Genomic DNA, 20,367 nt, shown 5'->3' with positions numbered 1-20,367 from the left:
AGGACAAATTTGGATTAAAAAAATTAAATCACGGAACGCATTCGTGATTCCCCATTAAGCTAGACTCCTATCACAAAAAAAATTTGACATAAAATGGTGGAGCTCTTTCCTTCTTCCGCGTTAACAAACACTACTTACTATACATGAAACATTTTCTAAATTCCACATTAAGTACAAAAATTCAGCCTTGGCAAATAGGCCCTAAGTATGGTCTCACCATATGGATGGCACCGATTGTTACGTCACTATACCGAAGTTAGTTGTGAAAAGATCAGCCCTAGGGCAGCGGAATAACCATCTATCTGGAGCCCAAGCGTGGCCGATGATAACAAATGGCTGGAAATAAACACTGATTAGATGATCATATATGTTTGGTAGGCTGTCAAATCAATAGTGAAATTGTCTAATGGTTCAGAATTAAATGGGGAAGCTGTTGAAAATGTGTGGATATAATTATCTAATAAGTGTGATTTTGAAACATAATCCACCCATTAATTATAAACTCAATTTATGAATGGATAGGATTGACCAATTATCCTTCCAGATTAGGGATTAAAGTTGGTCGTGGGGAGGATGGAACCATAATATGGTAGAGCTATCTCTACATAGCGACAAACCTAACAGGGTGATGTGTCAATCAAGGCCATCCATGAAGTGGGACCCAGCTGATCAGATGGCTAGGATCTTCCAATCTATGTTTATTTTGAAGAGGTGGTTCTATCACATCCTGGTTTTACCATCTCCACCGTACATCACACCAATCAGGAAAGCCTGCGAATGGTCTCGAATGACCACTCATTAGATGGACGATCAGAGGGAAAATCACCAGCGGCCTATGTTCAATGACCAAAAATACTTTTTGAAACAGGGCTTGTTCATATTACACAGTACCTGATGAATGGCTTGGATTAGATTTGAAACATATGATGGGGAAAGATGGTTGGTTGCAATTATGTTGTGGGACTTTCATTCTATCAAAACCAACACGCTGTGAAAAATGAAAAAAAAGAAAAAAAGAAAAAAAGAAAAAAAAAAAGTCACTGTTTTTAAATTGCTTCTTAAGGGGCTTTGACCCACTTGGATCGTTGATGAACTCTCCTGCTTACCTTCTGAAAAAGGATGACATTGTCTCTATATTGCCTTTGCAGGTCCTCTGTCTTTTCCAGGAGTCAGATATAATGGGTCTCTTCCAACTTTGAAGCTGAGACAACACTCATGGACAAAGGTAAGAACTTTTGTGTCCTCAACCTTCATGGCCCACCCATTTTGTTAAGAAGCGTGGGGTTTGGATTTTCAGGTTTCCAGCATCATCTTCGTGGATTCACCTGTTTGGACTGGATTTTCATATTCAAGTGTCTCAAAAGATAATGTAATTGGAGATGTAAAAGCATCCAAGGAACTCTACCAATTTCTAAGGAAGGTGAGTGGCACCACACATGTTAGGGTCTAATGCATGCCAAGGAACTTTTTTTTTTTTTTTTTTTTCCGGGTTAGCTTGTTAGTAAACACCCATGTCAGTACACACACTCCATGTTAGCCACCCCCACTAGGGATCGATACCAAGACCTCAAGTGTTGAAATGAGGTATATCCAATCAGTCCGCCAGTTGAGCTATGGATCTGGGTGTAAAATTATTCTAACTAAAACGAAGTATATGAGAGATATTTTAATAATAATATAAGCCAAAATGAGGAATTAATTAAGAATGTTGAGTAAAAAGTTACTTAAAATGATGACTTTTGATTCACTGGGTCAATAATTTAGGAGAGTGGGGAGATTGAAAAGGATGTTGGTTGTAGAATTCAAGTTGGGTGGAAGAAATGGAAATATGCCCATGGAAATTCATATGATCATTATGTATCATTCAAATTGAAAGAAAATTTTTATAGGGTAGGTATAAGACTAACAATGCTTTATGTGATAAAATATTGGGCAATTAAAAAATAATATGTTCTTATGATGATTTTTTTATTAAATAGAGATGTTAAGATAGATGAGTGGAAACATAGGAATAACAAAATTACAAATGACTGTATTCGACAGAACTTACGAGCGAAAATGAGGATTCAAAATGATTTCAAATGAAATTAATATATGAACGAAAATGAGGAATAAAAATGATTTCAAATGAAATTAATATACTCATATTTAAAATAAGTCAATTAATAAAAAAATAATAATAATAATAAAGGGACCAAGTGATAAAAAAGAACTCTGTTCCATTTTGTTAGTCCTATCTATAAAAGGAGAGCATATGAAAGTGTGACTGCTTCTTTGATTTCCTTGGGTTACTAACCACCCAGAGTTTTGGGTTGAATACTTATATTTTAGTAACCGATGTAATAAATCTATGCAGTGCTTGGTATATTAATCATTTTTGGAAAGGGAGTGTGTTGGAGTTATGTATTTCAAGAATAAGATGGATCCAATTGACATGATTTTTAGGCCCATCCATGTATGGCCCACCAGAATGACAGACCAGGTTGATTGTTAGGCTCTATGGCTAAAATGGGGTGATTAACCTAGTGATTAGGGATTTCACTAAACATTACAATGGGGCTTAAACATCATGGTGGGGCCTACTAATTCTTAAAAAGGGTTCGGGAAGATTTTCATGTAAAAGTGGATTGACCTCAACCAAGTGCATAGCTGTCAATCCACGTGCATAGCTAAAAAGAATTCTCACACATGGCATACCTTGATGTTTATGTGAAATTCACGCCGATCACCAGGCATATCTCCCTATGTTAACCTTGGGGCCCAAAAATCAGCCTATTTTGTGATTCACGCGGAGCATAGGATTGGAACAGTATACGGTTTCTTTTTGCTGGTACTTTGTCATTAGTTGTGAGTTAGGAATCAATGGATTCCTAATTCGAATTCATCTTCTTCAAGGTGCTTCCTGTTTAGCAGCTTGCATCGTGAACACATGTGACATGTTGCATGCGACGGCAACCTTATTGCCCATTGAGATGGATGGATGTTAACCTTCTTCGTTTGTTTAACTTATGGTGCAGTGGTTAATTGGTCACCCACAATTCCTTTCAAATCCTCTATATATAGGAGGTGACTCATATTCTGGCATAATTCTTCCAATTTTTGTCCAAGAAATAGCAAATGGTAATCTCTCTCTCTTCTTTATGCATACTTAGTATTAATTATATTTTAATTAAGTGGTTCCCCACTATCATATTCATTGGATCTAGGGTGATGTTAGTTGACCGGATGGTCCGTTACAGTAAATATTGATAAATCATGTCCCGTAAGGATGCCCATATCAAAAGTCATGGCAGATTTACGGTTCACACTTCAAATGACAATTTCTCCCTATTCAAATTGAATTTCATTGAACCAAATACGTCCGATGCCTAATTATGTCATGCCCTACATAGAACTAGGCTCGGATATGAAAGGTTGCTTCTGGCCTTCTTTCAGTTCAGCCATGCCAGGAATGTATCCATGCCATATCCGACATCAAGAGTGGACGGAGAGAAAGTGTGAAGAGAAAGAAAGGAAAAGAGGAGAAAAAGAGAAAAAGGCTAAAAGATTTTAAGAAAAAAGAAAAAGAAAAAAAAAAAGAAACTCCATTAAAAAGTAAGAGAAAGATGAGAGATAAAAAGTAAGATGGAGATGAGAGAGAGAGTCTTTTATGTTGTGCATACTAGCAATCCCTTAACAGAAGGGGCTCCTTGTTAAACGTGTCAACTGATCTTGTCCATGTGATATTGTAGTAATCGGAGCCACAGGTGGAGCGAGTCAAAGGATGGCTAAGATGGATCTGTAATGGGTCCCTTCCTCTTAGAAATCGTCCAGTTAACTGTCTGCAAACTCTTCGGGGCTTGGGGATCGACTCTCCTCCATCAGCTGAAACGGAGTGCTCTATAGTGAAGTGGTCCAGGCTGACAAAGGGTTGGACAAAATTGAATGTGGATGGCTCCACTAGAGTTAATCTGGGGCTATCAGGAGGTGGTGGAATCTGTAGAGGTGCCTATGACAACCTCATCTTCGCTTTTGCTGCATGTTATGGGGAGGGAACCATTAACATCGCTGTGCTCCGCACTGTTTATGATGGGATGGCCCTATGTGTGAATCTCAGTCTCCCCATGTTGGAGGTTGAAACGGACTCCAAACTGGTGGGGGACGTCCTCAACGGGAGGTCACAACAGCCATGTAAATAGTGCTATTGGCTGGCTAGAATAGGAGGTCTGAAGAAGAGAGCGCCTGTACCTGTATTACACATATTTTGAGAGAAGGAAACCGTCCGGTAGATGGGCTGGCTCGCGAGGGGAGTAGGAATCAGGAAAACCGAGTATTCAGAGAAGCGGCAAATCTTCCACATTATATCCGGGGGCTGGTCGTGCTAAATAAGGTGGGGTTGTGTTCTATTAGAGAATCTAGGGAGGGAGAGGCGGCGAGTCCACCCCTACGCTGGTGTAAATGGATATGATAGGCTGCCACGTATTGCTTTTCTGGTCTGGTGGCAGCCCGCAATGTCAAGTCCTGTGCAGTTTTTATTTTCCTTGGAGATCTCTGTTATTTAAAATAATAATAATAATAATCGGAGCCACAGTTAAGAAACACTGAGTGCATGGTGTTGACTGGCCAGCCAACCGTTAAAGAGCCACACATGAATGAAAATAACACTAGCATAATAAAAGTTGCAGGGTTTTTTTTTCCCCGTATCTTGTAAACCTTCGCAATAATTTCCAGATCACCATCGCTTCCCTCATGTTTTTCCAACCTGAGAGTTTAACTGGCCTGAGATTTTCATCCAGATGATGTAGATTATGTGTCCCACCTGATACAGCAGGATATCATACACGTGCCGAGATGACTGGCGCGTGTATCCTAGTGTAGAGGGGTGCTAGGGGGACTAGCAAACATCTCCACAGACCAGAAGGATTCTCCAAAACCTCAGCTCAACCACTAGAAATGGTTTGCTGTTGGTGAATCTCATCCGAAAAATTGGACGTGGCCTTGCTGATTTCCCACCACACAACACAAAAAGAAAAAGGACCCGCGTCGATTCTCTCCTCAATCCTGTTAGTTCTGCATGCCCGTCCAGTAAGGAGAATTGACAATCCCTTCATCTGGGCACTAGTTGGCCTGTTACCCAGTCTAATACAATTGATTACTGGGTACTCCCGTCTACAGGGGGCCCACCAAATCAACGGTATCGATCACCATACAGAAGTCCTAACAATTCAGTGTTTATATTTCTGGTAATTTTGATTTGTTACACTTTCCATACCATACATTTTCAACTTCCTATGTGATTGCAGGTATTGAAGCTGGCCGGGAACCAACCCTCAATCTCAAGGTATCTGATTTAAGAAAATGAAAATTTCGACGGTTAGATTCTCAAGATAGTTCATATGACTATTTTGAAATGGTGGCGACTCTTCAACCAAGGCCATGGGATAGTTGTACAGCAATCAGAACTGACTAGTTGTTCCAATTATCAACGGGACGTTAAAAATAAATAAATAAATAAATAATATAATTTTGCCCTTGGAATTTGTACTGCTCACCAATTTAGTTTAAACCGTCCATTTGATAGGGACGCGGATTGCGTCCTACCCCCGCCCGGGTGCTAATCCGTCCGGGCATGGCTCAGTGAGGCCCACCATGATGTAAGTGTTTTATTCATGCCATTCATCACTTTTCTCAGATCATTTTAAGTTATGAGACAAAAAATGAAGAATATAAAAAATTCCAGTGGACCACATCAAAGTAAGCTGCAGTGATTATGACACCCACCATTGAAACCTTTCTAAGGGCCACCGTGATGTTTTTTTTTTACCATATAACCTATTCATAATGTCATGCAGACGTGGATGGAGTGAAAACAAAAATATCAACTTGATCTGAAACTTATCCAGCTCCCAAGAAGTTCCAGGATATTGATGTATTTAAGTAGGTAAAAGAGGCTGTCATGCAAACGTGGATGAATTGAAAACAAAAATATCAGCTTGATCCGAAACTTATCCAGCTCCCAAGAAGTTCTCGGAACAAAACGTGTTTGGTGATGTATTTAAGCAGGTCAAAGAGGCTGAACAGCAGCTTCAGGATATTGAGCAGTGGCTTCAATCAGTGGACATGTAGACTGAGATTGATGATTCTCTTCTCCAGGATCTATTGGTGGCCAAGGGTAACCTGGCCAGGGTGGAGCTGAGAGAAGAAATCTTCTGGAAGCAGAAAGCCAGAAACAACTGGTTGACCGAGGGTGATAGAAACTCCAAGTTCTTTCACGCCACAGCCAAAGGGAACATGCGCAAAGCTCACATCAAGGACATTTTGCTGGATTTAGGTCAGGTTATTTCAGATCAGCAGGGCATTCAGTTGGAGGCTGTGAGGCACTTTGAAGAGGCATTCGGATTAGATTCTTCGCCTATCGACCTAGCAATTCTATCGTCGATCCCCCGTTTGGTTTCAGCTGAAGACAACACAGACCTGATGCAAGTGCCTTCTATCCACGAAACTCATCAAGTGGTTCAGTCCCTTCCTCTTAATGGTGCGGCTGGACCTGATGGTTTCTTAGGTGCATTTGTTTATAGATTATTGGGATATCTTAGGTGCTAATATCCACAAGACAGCTAAGAGTTTCTTTCGGGGTGAGGATATGCCGAGAGCTTTCACCTCCTCATTAATTTGCTTAATCCCCAAATCCCTCAGCCCGAAAAAACTCTCAGATTTAAGACCTATCAGCCTTTGTAATTGCATATACAAAATATTTACGAAAATCATATCCTTCCGTTTGGGCTCCTTCCTGCCTAAGCTGATTTCTCCAGAGCAAAGGGCCTTCATTAAAGGCCGCAACATCGCAGAAAGCGTAGCGTTAGCCCAAGAATCGATTAGGGATAACAGCAGGAAGGATCGTGGCGGGAACCTTGTGGTGAAGCTGAATATGGAGAAGGCATATGACAGAGTGGAATGGGGTTTCCTAAAATAGGTCTTGGCATCCTTTGGATTCAGCGTTGCATGGTCTACTTTAGTTCAAAAATGCTGGAGTAATTGATGGTTTTCTGTTCTGATCAACGAGGTGGCTGCTAGCTTCTTCCAATCATCGAGGGGGCAGCGTCAAGGCGACCCTTTATCCCCCAGTTTGTTCATCCTATCTGCTGAAGCGTTGAGCAGAGGGATTCACCACCTTATGGACAGTGGGCGTTGCACCCCATTCAAACTCAGGCGTGGCTGCTCTTGTATTTTCCACCTGTTATATGCAGATGACACAATCCTTTTCCTAAATGGAGGGGCGAGGTCCCTTCTTGCGATGAATAGGTTCCTCACATCCTATCAGGTTGCCTCAGGTCAAAAGATTAATCAGGTAAAGAGCTCCTTTTATTACGCGGGTAGTTTTCCTACTGCCAAGGCTAGGTTGGTCGAGAATCTCTTTGGGATTTCGCAGTCCAGGGCTAGCCCAATCTATTTAGGCGTGCCGCTCATCGTGGGCAGGGTTAGATGCGCTGCCTTCAAGCCCATGATTGAAAAAGTAGAAGGACGTATCTCCGGATGGAAAGCTAGATGCCTCTCCTAGGATGGGCGAGCGGTCCTAGTGCAGCATGTATTGGGAAGCATTCCCATTCATACCATGGCAGCTTCCCTGGTTCCCAGTTCTGTGCTCAAAGAGCTGGATAGGAGGTTCGCTGATTTTTTCTGGGGATGGGCGGACGGTAAGCATAAGCCTCACTAGAAGATTTGGAAAGATCTGTCTAGGCTAAAGGATGAAGTTGGGCTTGGATTCAGGAAGCTGAAAGAAGGTTATGAAGTCTCTCCGGCTCAAGATGGCGTGGGCAACTAAATTCGGGTCCTCTCCTTCTCTCTGGTGTGAAGGATGAGAGCCAAATATGGGCTAGATCTCAGCAACATCTCCACGTTGCCTCTACTTTTAGCCCCTTCTCCTTTGTGGAAGAGCATTGTAGGCGTCCTTCCTCTCCTTGTCCAGACTGCCCAGTAGAAAGTGGACCAGGGCCTGGAGAATTTATAGGCCGTCAACTGGTCGGGCCTCGGACCTCTGGCCGAAATCACCACCTAGCCGATTCCTCCCCATCTTTCTTCTCTTCAGATAAAAGATTTTCTCGACCCTAATGGGCCCCTCCTGCCTTCCTTCGTTTTTACCTTCCTTCCCCAAGAGGTAATTGATCATATATTTTTGGGTGGATTTTGTGTTTCTGAAGAACCAACCTCTGTCTTCTGGCCGCTGGATCCTCAGGTAAATTCACTGTTAGATCATCCTGGGACATTTTCAAGGTTCGTTTCCCTAGGAATGATTGGGCTAAATGGGTTTGGCACAAGCTATTGCCTCCCAAGGTGTCAATCTTTGCCTGGAGGGTGCTGCACGAGGCTATCTCGGTAGACGAATCCATTAGAAGAAGAGGCATCCATCTGGCATCGATGTGCTCCTGCTATAGAGCTGATTCAGGCTTTCATCCCTCAACTGAATCGCTAGTTCACATCTTCCTTACTTGCAATCTAGTGTCCTCGACCTGGGATTTCTTTTCTTCAGTCTTCGACCTGGCCTGTGGCCCTCTCTCCTTTGTTTCAGAGTGGGTGTCGAGTTGGTGGCTTCCCCCTGTGTCTTCAACTCCCGTTCCTCTTCTGCGGGGTCTCGCTCCATGCCTGATATTATGGCAGCTTTGCTTAGCTAGGAACATGGCTAGATTCGACAGAGTCCCTTCGATAGCTTCCTCGGTAGTTGCCAAAGTTAAGTGGAGATTGTGGTCGCTGCTTACCATGAAGGGAGGATCTTCGAGGCGTTTACGGTCTTGGCTTGAAAGACTCGGCATTCGAGCCCACTCCTCTCCCCGCCCCAACCCCATTTGTGTGAAATGGGTTAGGCCCAGCTGCGGGTATGTGAAGCTTAATGTCGACGATTCTGCATTAGGTAAACCAGGGAAATCCGAGGGTGGTGGCATTTGTAGGCGTGATAATGGGGAGTTTGCCTTCGCTTTCTACGAGGGCTACAACATTGGTTCCAACACTAGAGCAGAAATCAGGGCTGTATATAATGGTCTAAAGCTTTGCTTACAACTCAGATTTAGCAAGGTAGAGGTGGAATCAAATTCTAAGATTGTGGTGGCTCTTCTCAAAGGCTCCTTGGCGCCTAGCTGGCGGTGGGTAAACTGACTTCTGATCGATAGGCTGAGGCAGTCGGGTCGTTCTCGTTCGGCCATGTCCTCCGGGAAGGGAATGCCCCTGCAGATGGTATGGCTCGATTGGGGTCAGCCCTCCAGCAGCCATTCTCGACCCGACGTGTTGCTGATCTCCCGGCTAAGATCAGAGGGTTGATTTTCCTTGATAAGGTGGGCCTTGGTGCCATCCATATGGTCCCTCCATTTAGCCCTCCTCCCAGTAGATTTTAGCCAGTTTTGTCCATATATAGCTTCGAGGTTTTCTGTTTTTTGGTTTGAGGATCATGTATAGCTTCATTTGCGATAGGTTGTCCCAAGTTTCTATTTTTGTCGATCTTGGGAAACCGGAAGTACAGTCCCTTTATCCTTCTTTTAATGATATGAATCTCAGGCTAAGCTTAGCTTGCTTCTCTTAAATAAATAAATAAATAAGCTCCCAAGAAGTTTTTAATGGTGGACGTTCAATCCCCACTTTGTGGTCGACTTAAGCCCTGGAACTACCTAATTTTTTTGGCTCATTCCCTTAAATAATCTGAGAAAAACAATTAACGGCGTCGATAAAACACTTACATCACGATGGGCCCCATAGAGCCCTGCCTGGACGGATTACAGTCCAGGTAGGGGTAGGACGCAATCCGCGTCCATTTGATAGCAGTCAATTAGATGTTTTAAATGTCTTGATCAGTGTAGTTTTAGAAATGCGATCCATTTGCAATGTGCCCAAAAACCGTTTTTTTTTCCTTGGAATTTGGACGGCATGCTATTTTCAATATATATATATATATATGGCTAGTTAATATAAAATTAAAAATTTGTACCTTTTTCAAAAAATTACCTCATTAATCAATATAATTATCTTTAACAGTGCGTTGGGTGGCGTGAAACCAAGTGGCTTAGCTGGTTGGTTGAGTCCAACCATGGTGTTTATATAAAATCCCTCCTCACCACCAGTTGTGTCTCCTTATGTTAACAGGAGTGCTCAAAAGTCACCCCATCCGTGATTCAAGTGGACCTCATAATTGAAAATAGTGTACAAGGCAATGATCACCCTTCAAACTGTTTCTCCTTATGTGGATCACCTGAATTATAAATGGTCTTGATGTTTAGGCCTCACATTTAATTTTTGGTGTAGCTTCTAATGGTTGGAGTGGATTTCATATAGTCATCATGGTGAGCTCCATAAAAATCAAGGTTGGACATCTCTCCTAGTGTGTTGTTTTCTTTGGTGTGGCCCTCCTAGATCACAAGTCAACTTATTTTTATTTTATTTTATTTATTAGGTCTAGGCCTAAACTAGGATTAGGCATATAATGGTGGGACTGAATGTGGCATGCACATCATGGTGGACCTCACTAAAAATCAAGTCTGAGCCTTCTCTCCAACATTCTAGAGAGACTATTTAGAGAAAATTAAAAAAAAAAAAAGAAAAAAAAAAAAAGAAAAAGAAATTGTTGGGCAGGTTGCTCTTGATTTTGAAAGGCCGGATGTGATGTTTATGTAGGTTCCACTCAACTCATTAGAGATTTGGTTCCGTATTAAGCTGGTAAACAAAAAATCAATCGGACTGGTGACAGTTGAGAGAGACATCCACACTTAATTTTTTCAGGGACCACCATGATAATTACATAAAATCCACTCCAACCATTAGATTCCACTTAAAAATTAAACTAGTGGCATCAAAATCATACCCATCCGTGATTCACTTGGGCCATGCTAATGGAAACATCTTAGGGGGTGAAAATTGTCCATACAATATTTCCCACGGGGTCCACTTGAATCAGAAATGGAGTTAATTTTTGTGCCCTAGGCTTAATATAGGGTCACACACCCATGGATAGGGTAGATTTTACATAAACATTATGGTAGGGCCCACCAAGCCACTAACCCGCACCTATGATGGAGATAGTGGAATGATAATTACATTTATTAATTAATGAGGTATATAGCTATTTAAAAACCTTGCCGAGAAAGGAATCAGACTGTAAAATTCCATATTAATTAGGTAGTTTCTTGTAAAATACCTTTAAACCCATCGTTTGATAGCCATCAATTGGATTGTTAGGATGTATCAATGTGATTTCAGAAATGCAATCAATCCGCAATGTGTCCCATAAACTGGTTGGTCTAGATTGCTGTACGTGAGTGACAAAAATCTTGTGAGTCATTAGCCACATTTGCTAGAAAGAAAAAAAAGAAGGAAGAAGAAGATTGAACTACGGTCTCTTTATTTTAATATAGATGTGTTGGCCACTTCCTAAGTGCATTAGATTGATATTTAAACTATAAGTGTTGGCAATTAGCATCATCTGATGAGGGGACGACATATGTACAAGTGTGCATCTTGGCACTTTTGTCTATGCTATCAATCCACGATAGAATGGACGGTTAAGAAAGATTGACTCAATAATCCCTGATCCACATACATCATATGGTCCAATGCGCGGACAAGCATGACTTTCTTAAAAAGCTGTGGCCTATGTGCCCTCCTGATGAGCGACATGTTCCTCGGCACGTATGCTACCTGGCTTATGCGACTGCGACTCTATGCTAACCATGGTTTGAAGACTCGTTGGAGTCATGTGACTTGCCCGAGTCGACTCGGTTTCCTGGTTGAGTTGGTGCACTAGTCACTCTTTCACGTGCATTTTTATTTAATTATTTATTTTAAAATTAATTGCAGGGTTATTTCCTCGGAAACCCCATGACGGATGTAAGATATGATAATAACTCGAGGGTACAATACGCCCATGGGATGGGCCTCATATCTGACGAACTCTATGAGGTAATAGGATGCATGTGAACCCCCTCTTGTGCATTGTAGGGCCATCCATTATGTGGGTCAAACGTCTGCATGTCAGGATGATCTGAACCATCAAACTTCTGTGCCTGACCATGAACGGCCATGGTACAAATCTCACGTAGACCACCTAAAGAACGTTATTGTCTGTGTCACTGGTTAGCTCCTTAGCATCCAATGGGAAATCATCCATTGATCCAACGGATAGGATTGAGTCAGGGTGACTCTTGTACCATTGGCGCATATGTGAAGTACAGATCGAAGCATGTCAAAATGTCCTCACGTGGGAAAATTGTTGATTACTCACTAATCTACGTGTCCAGAGGGGATTATGTTATACCCCACTCGAGGGTGTATAAAACTCGGTTTGGTCAAAAACTGGTCATGACTCGGTCGACTCGGTCGGTATCCTCCGCAGCACGCACTTTAGACAGCGAGTAAAACAACAGAACTCTCTGTTGGGTCCACTGTCCGGTCTATGCAGACCATCTAATTTTCACATTGTTGCCGGAAAGTCAGTACAATTTGGAGTGTTTGTTTGTCCTGTACACCTGATGAACGGATTGGATTGAGTATAAACATCATCCTGGGCCCCTTATGCAATCCTATGAGGGAGAGAGTAAATGTCACAAGGACATTGGGGTAAGCCTTATAGAGTTTTTGTGCACAGGCCCCTTGTAACAAGTGTTGTAGGAAAGTCATATCCTTGGGGCTGCATTGTCACCTTGCATCTTCCCTCCATTTTAAAGATTTCTGAACTACTACTTGAAGCTTTTTTTTTATTATTATTGCAGTCAGCTAAGAAAAGTTGTGAAGGAGATTACATAAATCCAAGAAATCCTAAATGTGCAAAGGATCTTGAGGCAGTAGATGAGGTAATGGGGCTGTCTCAGCCTCCTATTTTCAATTGTGTTCTTTGTATGGGCAAAGGATAATGGTGTTGATCTTTGGTACATGCAGTGTACTTCAAGAATAAGTAAAGGCTACATTTTAGATCCCAAATGCCCCATTGCATCCCCAAGGCCAAGCGATATGGTGAGACACAGAAGATCTCTAGAGGACAAATCTGAAGAGCTGCTTCTCCCATATCCTCAACCCCAATTTGGGTGTAAGGTACTCTCTCTCTCTCTCTCTCTCTCTCTCTCTCTCTCTCTCTCTCTCTCTCACACACACACACACACACACACATTTTGGTGTAAGGGGCTTGTTGCCACCCCAATACTCTGTGCATCCTTAGCAGCCATATGGAGGCTATGGACTATGGTATTATAATGCTTCATTGATGATTCCGACCTTCGACTTCATTATTTCAATATGGGCCATTAAATAATCATCTCCATATACACCCGTTCAATAAATGTTTCTTCCTATAAGCCTCAGTAGCATAAATCCATGATGCAGGGAAGGACATGAGGTCGAGCAACGTCTTCCTCGGGAAGATAACTGTACCGAATCCATGGAACTTCTCTGGACTCCTCATGGTGAAACCTCAAATCTACAGGAAAATAAAATAGAAATAATTCTAAAATATTTGAAATAATTTTATTGATGATGAAAAAATGAGATTACAACTCTTTAAATAAGGCTACAAACCCTAGGGAGAAGTTTTAGAATCAAACCACAACTAAAACTCTTAGAAATCGTGACTTGCTATTTATAGATGGTCGTGATTTCCACTAGACCTCATGGTTTTCGGCCAAAAACAGTGTCCTATTTGGCTCAACCATGCTATATTCTTAATTATTCTAAGTATTTTTCATGTTGGACGCAACTCCCAAAGCCAGACGGAAGAAGAGTTATAACCAAAGTAAAACTTACTATAAATAGTAAAAACGAAATTAAAATAGGATTTCTACCGTCAATCTGATGGTATTTCGCATATTTGGCATGGGCAAGGTTAGGTGGCTAAAGTAGCTCGTCCTATGCTAAAATCATATATAGTACATTTGATAGCTCATTCCGGTTTGCGAGATACGCCTGATTTAATGTCCTGATGGTCCATATCACTTCCGCTTGCGATCAGGCCTCTTCTTGTCCATCTTGGCCATGAAATTATCTGCGACCCGTTCTAAATCAATCGAAATCATGAAAGCTTCACATCATGGTTTAAAATGCACTCAGATGCAAGGTCACCATGAAGCATTGTCACATATCACATTTGTATCAGGCGGTCTCGGGCCCATATGGGCCAATGATTATGGTACATATCAAGCTAGACAAACCAGTTGCAATATGTGAAACCTTGGTCTAGGGTGGAAACCACACCTATCATGCAGAACACTTATAAAATAATATTATTCTGCAAGGATTTGTAGTGGAATCCGTCTAAACAATTAAAATTTTATGATCCAATTGATATATCCATTACCTTTATTTCGTCATCTCTTTATGCATCTCAATTATTTTAATTACAACATCACAATGACACCATCAATTGACCAAGTCCAATCGATGGACTTGGACTACTTGGCCCACTCAACATGCCTCGGGTGAGTCGCGTCTCCACTTGACAGCAAGGGAATCAAACGGGTCACTGAGTCATTAACCATGATATCAACTTCTTCTAAATTGGATAAATCTTTTGTGTTTGGATTTCTAGAAAGGATAGAAGAAGAAGTGATGTTTCGGAGTAAACTCAGGGAGAAATATTGTTCTCCTTGTTTACATATTTTGTCTTTCAACAAGATTGTTCTAAAAATTTATAATTTATTTTCAAATTAGATTTTTTTTAAAAAATTTACAAAATAGAAAAAATTTGGAAAAATATTTCTAAGTAATTATTGGCACATGTGATACATGTGGGATGCTTAAAGATGGATGGTGCACATGTGGCATAAATGTCATATGTGATTGCTTGAACCCAAATCGTGACATTAAAGCTGTACGGCTCGACCACTAGCTGACCCCAACTCAAACTCGGCTCGGCTCGGTCCTCGAGCTTGACTGGCCAGCTTGACATGATTCTGCCAGCAGCTTAGGCAAGTTCGAGTCAAGTTCAAGCCCGTGCGACATTTTCTCAAACACATGAAGTGCACCTTCAATTTCTCACCGCATGCAAAACAACAATAGCAGTTTAGAGGTATTTCATCAAACACTTAATAGGTAACATCAAAATCAAGATACAAGGGTAGTTTTATCATATAATGTTTCTGTTTTTGGTAGTGATTTGTTTCATATCCATACATTCCTTGCCACTAGCTGATCCTGCGGAGAATATATGCATCCGAAACAACACTTCGTTGAGTCATTTCATCAAACACTTGGTGAGCAACATCAATATCAAAATAACCGAGTCACCGAATTGGTTCGATCCGAGTTCGATTCATGTTAAGGTTTGATCCGAGTTGATTCGAGCTTGGACAAGCTCAAACTCGGCTCGAAATTTTTTCGAGCTACAAAAATCAACGCAACTTAGTTTGAACTCAATTTCGTACTGAGTCGAATCGAGCTTTTTTGAGTCAAGTCGAGTGAATTAATCGAGCTAACTCAGTTCGTGCACAGCTCAATGTGTCATATGTGAGGTGCTTGAAGCTATACAATGGTACATGTCACACAAGACACATTGACATATTTAACACATGTGGGTACTTGTTGCTAGATGGAGGCCTAATACACATAGGCACTATTGGCACACCTGGCATATTTGCGGCGACTAAAGATGGATGTTGCATGTTCCACATTGGTGCATGTGGGGGTGCTTTGCAGATGCATGGTGAAAGAGCATTCATCTGGTACATTAGCACATGTTAAGCGTGAGAGAAGAAGGATGGTGTGTATTGAATGCAAGAGAAAATATATGATGGTACATAGTGGCACGTGTGGGGCATAACGAAAAGTGGACTGTGGCACATGTGGTACATGTGAAGCTAATGAAGATATAAGATGAGAAATTTTAATTTAACCATTGAAAAGTTCATTTTCCTTTAGTGGTAGGAAAATTCTTTTCTTAAAGATGGAGAAGAAACTGCCTGATGATGTTTTCCACAAACTTCAAGGGAGACTTGACAAACAAGGAAGTGTTAGCTTCACAAAAAAACAATTTTTCTTGCCTTCCCATTCCATTAATCTAAACAGCCCTTACAGCAACTAACCTTTTATTTTGCACAGGAATATGCATATTTGCTCTCCGATTATTGGGCTAATGATGATAGTGTTAGAAAGGCACTCGGCATCCGTCAGGTAAAATCTCCAAAACCCTCCAGAGACATTTTGTTACAAGGCTTGCTTAGCATACATGAACCCCTCACACGCACACCATGTGCAGCTACATCCGTCAACCAGTGTGGAACCGGGCCATAACATAAGGTGGCCTGCTGCAACCATGTGCAAAACTCGTATAGATAAGCTCACCAGGCAGGGTACACATGCACATCGAATGGGGACTGGTAGAAATTTATTCAACTGTCCATATTAGCTGCATGTGTGGCCGACTTAATTTTTTTAAAGCCCGGACATGTGACAGTGGGGCCCAACTGTGATCAGGAACCAACTCGATCTATTTTATATTGAACCCGGCCTTGGGCCAGGCCTTAGTATGAAATGTTGTGAAACCATGGGCTGGGCCGGGGATATATCATACATGGTCTAGAAATTAACGCTTGGACCTACACCCACATACCCAAAGTTCAGGTCCAAGGCTGCCAGAGCAAGTTGGACCCGATATCAATCATACCAGTTTGTGAGCCCAGAGGACGATAACTACCATGAAACTTCCATGATGAACAGGGAACAACCAGAGAATGGAAAAGATGCAACTATGACATACCTTATGAGAACAATGTCAGAAGTACCATAAAATACCATCTCGATTTGACCACTCGAGGCTATCCAGCTCTGATATACAGGTGAAACTTTGGACCATCTCCTCTTACTGATCTCTTCGTAGACCCAGTGACGTGATACTGATTTATTTATTTTTATTTTTATCATACAGCGGTGATCATGACCTAGTAGTACCATTTTTGGGCACACAAGCATGGATTAGATCTCTTAATTTCTCCATTGTCGATGAGTGGCGTCCATGGTTCGTTAATGGACAAGTTGCCGGGTGAGGTCCACTTTTATAACATACCCATCAGTAACATGAACCCAAACTTTGAATTATGATTTCATGTAGGAAGCAAATTTCATTTACAATGGTTAGGATTCAGGTTAGCGGTAGTCTGGACCATCTATTTTTGGGTGCAAAAGAAAGCATGGATCATCCCATTTGAATACCAGACCATGATAGCCATAAACCACCCGCATTTGGGCACACCATGGGAGTAGCGATTTTCGGACCTAGAATGGTCTCAGGTCCTATTCGATTTTTGAACTGATATTTTTGGGTGCGCATCCTCCCCTGGAAGGGAGCTTATTTGATACAATCTACAAAGGTTGATACGCAGACACTTAGAAATTGTACATGTGACATTCATACACTCAAATCAAACTGCTAAAATTATGGAACCCACTTGCTAAATCACATTTCCAAAATCAATTGGTTGGACAATATTAACATCTGATTATTGTACACTTGTTTGTTGAAATAGGATTATTGAATATTTTTCATTGTTATGCAATAATAAATGTCCATCAAGTCGATGTTAGATTATCAATTAATTGTAATTTTTCCGCATGAGAGGTTTAAGATGGGAACCATAAGTTGGACAGTTTAATTTGTGTTAGTTGCATACCATGTATACAATTTCAAAATAATTTTTAAGTTCCTGCTGATCATCCATGGCACAATGCCAAGAGTATCAAAGTTTTTCTACTTGGGCGTGTGGCATAGTTCTAAAAGTTGGGGAGTGGACTCGAAAATCAGGTGAGTCAACTTAATTAATGAGATTTTAAGCTGAGTTTTTAGGGAGCTTGGTGATGATCGTGACTTGGTCCAAATGTGGCAAGGCTTGTTGAGTCGACTCAAAAACTTGGCTGACTCAATAGACTTTGCCGGGTCAACTGCTGTTTGGTACAAAAGACAACATGATGCCAACAAGATTCGAACTCACAACCATGATTTGCAAGCTAATGTTTTTGTACTGAATCTTTCACCATTGATATGGGGTGATATCACCCTTATATCAGCCAATCGATCGAGCTGTATTGGGCTAGTACCGGCAATTGTTCATGTACAATACTGCACGTGTAGGACATACCTACCAGCATCGGCCCATCATCAAATGTTGTCTGGTTTTTACTATCTTTATATATGACCTCTGAAAATTGATTTAAGTATTTATTGTACTCCAAATGCTTTTAATTTATATATTAAAATATTGAGTTGAGTCATCTTAAGGCTTGCTCAAGTCATCTTAAGGCTTGCTCAAGTCTTCGTGTCAACCCAACCGATTGAAAAATGAGTCAAGTTTTATGTTGTCCAAGTCCAAGAGGCACTTGGACTGAGCCCCATCATCAGCCTAACCCATTACAGGATGATCTCACAGCATTTTCATCTCACAGGTATACCAGGACGTATTTGAATAACTTGACATTTGCGACTCTAAAGGTAAGAAATTGCTCTTTCTGACTGCTTGATGTTGTTATCATGTGAAATAAAAAGAAATTGCATGAATATAAGAAATACATCTGATCCAATGTGACCCTTTTTGTTTTGGATACAGGGAGCAGGCCACACAGCTCCAGAGTACAGACCCAAGGAAGGCTTTGCAATGTTCCAACGGTGGATTTCTCGTAATCCTCTATGATCACCTCCAATTTTGGAGCTTCAATCCACTTGCTTTCCCTGCATGGCTGGCCAAATGCTCCATTGTGCTTGTTAAGAGTGGCTCCATCTGTGGCATCTTCTACTGGTTAAAATACAAAATTTATGTAGAATAAGTTAGTACTAATCACCCATGTAATGCTCATAGTGATAAAGTGGTTTTCGTTCCTGATTATTACCAATTGAAGTCACATAATTATTCAGGCTGTATTTGGATGTAAAGATCGATTGCTTTGTCACAAATAAAGTGAAATGTCTAAAATTCAACTGGTCCAACTTTATTTAGGCTATGTTTGAGTAGAATAGTTTTGGAGATCTCTATATTCGTATAATTAGGATTTGGGTTGGCCATGCTTCAAAGGTAGGTAATCCAAAGTTCTGTAGTCAAAAGGGCAAGTAAATGTTTTTATTTTTACTTTGTTGGTACTAGCAAGGTTTACAAAGTAAGACAGCCAGGGATCAACCCTGGACAACACACACAGTACACTATCTCTAGTAGCTCAACTAATAAGCCAGAGATGCGGCAAGACATGTTTGGTTTTTAAGTATGTTGGATTGTATTTATTGATTTTAATTTCACTATGCAATTTTGTTTGTATTTTGTGACTAGATTTCGAGTATCAACTACTATACGGAACATGGGGATCTGTTGCGAAAGTAACAATCACAAAATAAAAGATTTTCCCCTTATAGTGGTTTTGTTGATTGTGGGGGCATTACATTCATGACTATGACATAACACAAGTCCTTAATGTACATTTTATACATTAAAAAAATTTGATTGAATGGAAAAACTAATGTTTAATTAGTGTGAACATATTGTTGGAGAACTGGCACTATAGAAACACATTAATCTGGATTGAAACAAACAAGAGAAAATAAAAAGTCCAAGGAATCATAAAGAACACACGATTTTTACGTAGAAAATCCTTACGGAAAAAAACTACAATACAAATCAACCATGTAACGCCCCGAATCAGTCGTTCACAAGACTTTACTCTCTCAGCATCTTCCGGCTCACATCCGAGGCCTCATCTTTCTTGATAAAACGGGTCTTGGGTCTATTTGCTTGTCTTAGGTGGGCCCCTAAAGGGTCATTCGTGTATAGTTTATGATAGGCAGAACTGTACTTTTTGTTGTTCTCGGACCTACCCGAATTAGTCCAAGTTATAAATCTCTATTTTAATTAATGAATCCGGGTTGCCCTCAAGGGATGGGCAACCCTTTTTGGTTTTTTTTTTTTAGAAAAAAGTCGTTCAGATAGCATGATAATTTCTATACAATTTGAGCATTCAAGTATCATTTCATGAAAAAGAATTTCTCTATATTTATTATTCCATTGAAAGAGAAGAAAAGTTCAATGTATCACTAAATGCTTAGTCACATGGGAGCTTATTACAAAATTAAGTCACAGTGGAACCATAAATAGAAATTAAATTATGTAACTATTTACTTGTTTATTCAGTATAGTCTTCCTCCTCAGGGAGGTGATTCTCTGGGTCTTCAATCTATTCGTCACTTGCATCATCTATACGGTTGGAAAGGGTCAATGCCCTACTCATAGTGATGATTATCCTTTAAAGTTTACAAATATTAAATAATTTATAATAATATAAAAAGGATACCAATACACCTCATATTCCACATATACAAGGGTATCGGTGTGCGCTACATTCTATATGAAGTGTATGCCTAGTAAAGTATGTGCAGTCCATCATGCACAGTGATCATGA

At 40.8% G+C, this 20,367-nt stretch overlaps 1 protein-coding gene across 2 annotated transcripts in view; it reads left to right on the top strand.

Annotated features, from left to right (window-relative positions):
* LOC131218881 (serine carboxypeptidase-like 18) overlaps positions 1-18,901 on the top strand; it is a 45,351-nt gene extending 26,450 nt beyond the window's left edge. Inside the window, exons 3-14 of one of the 2 annotated variants that reach the window (XM_058213746.1) lie at positions 1,149-1,225; positions 1,298-1,420; positions 3,018-3,120; positions 5,283-5,320; positions 11,812-11,913; positions 12,723-12,803; positions 12,889-13,041; positions 16,036-16,107; positions 16,654-16,772; positions 16,862-16,975; positions 18,373-18,418; positions 18,534-18,901. In XM_058213746.1, the coding sequence (XP_058069729.1) occupies positions 1,149-1,225; positions 1,298-1,420; positions 3,018-3,120; positions 5,283-5,320; positions 11,812-11,913; positions 12,723-12,803; positions 12,889-13,041; positions 16,036-16,107; positions 16,654-16,772; positions 16,862-16,975; positions 18,373-18,418; positions 18,534-18,617 (1,112 nt within the window). In that variant the 3' untranslated portion in view covers positions 18,618-18,901. The remainder of the gene's footprint in view (positions 1-1,148; positions 1,226-1,297; positions 1,421-3,017; positions 3,121-5,282; positions 5,321-11,811; positions 11,914-12,722; positions 12,804-12,888; positions 13,042-16,035; positions 16,108-16,653; positions 16,773-16,861; positions 16,976-18,372; positions 18,419-18,533) is intronic. The other variant, XM_058213747.1, reaches the window with a different exon arrangement.
* The last annotated feature ends 1,466 nt before the right edge of the window (positions 18,902-20,367 follow it).

This window comes from Magnolia sinica, chromosome 11 (genome assembly GCF_029962835.1).
Source record: "Magnolia sinica isolate HGM2019 chromosome 11, MsV1, whole genome shotgun sequence".
NCBI lineage: Eukaryota > Viridiplantae > Streptophyta > Magnoliopsida > Magnoliales > Magnoliaceae > Magnolia > Magnolia sinica.
The sequence above is the reverse complement of the archived record's forward strand: the minus strand, read 5'-3'. Positions and strand labels throughout refer to the sequence as shown.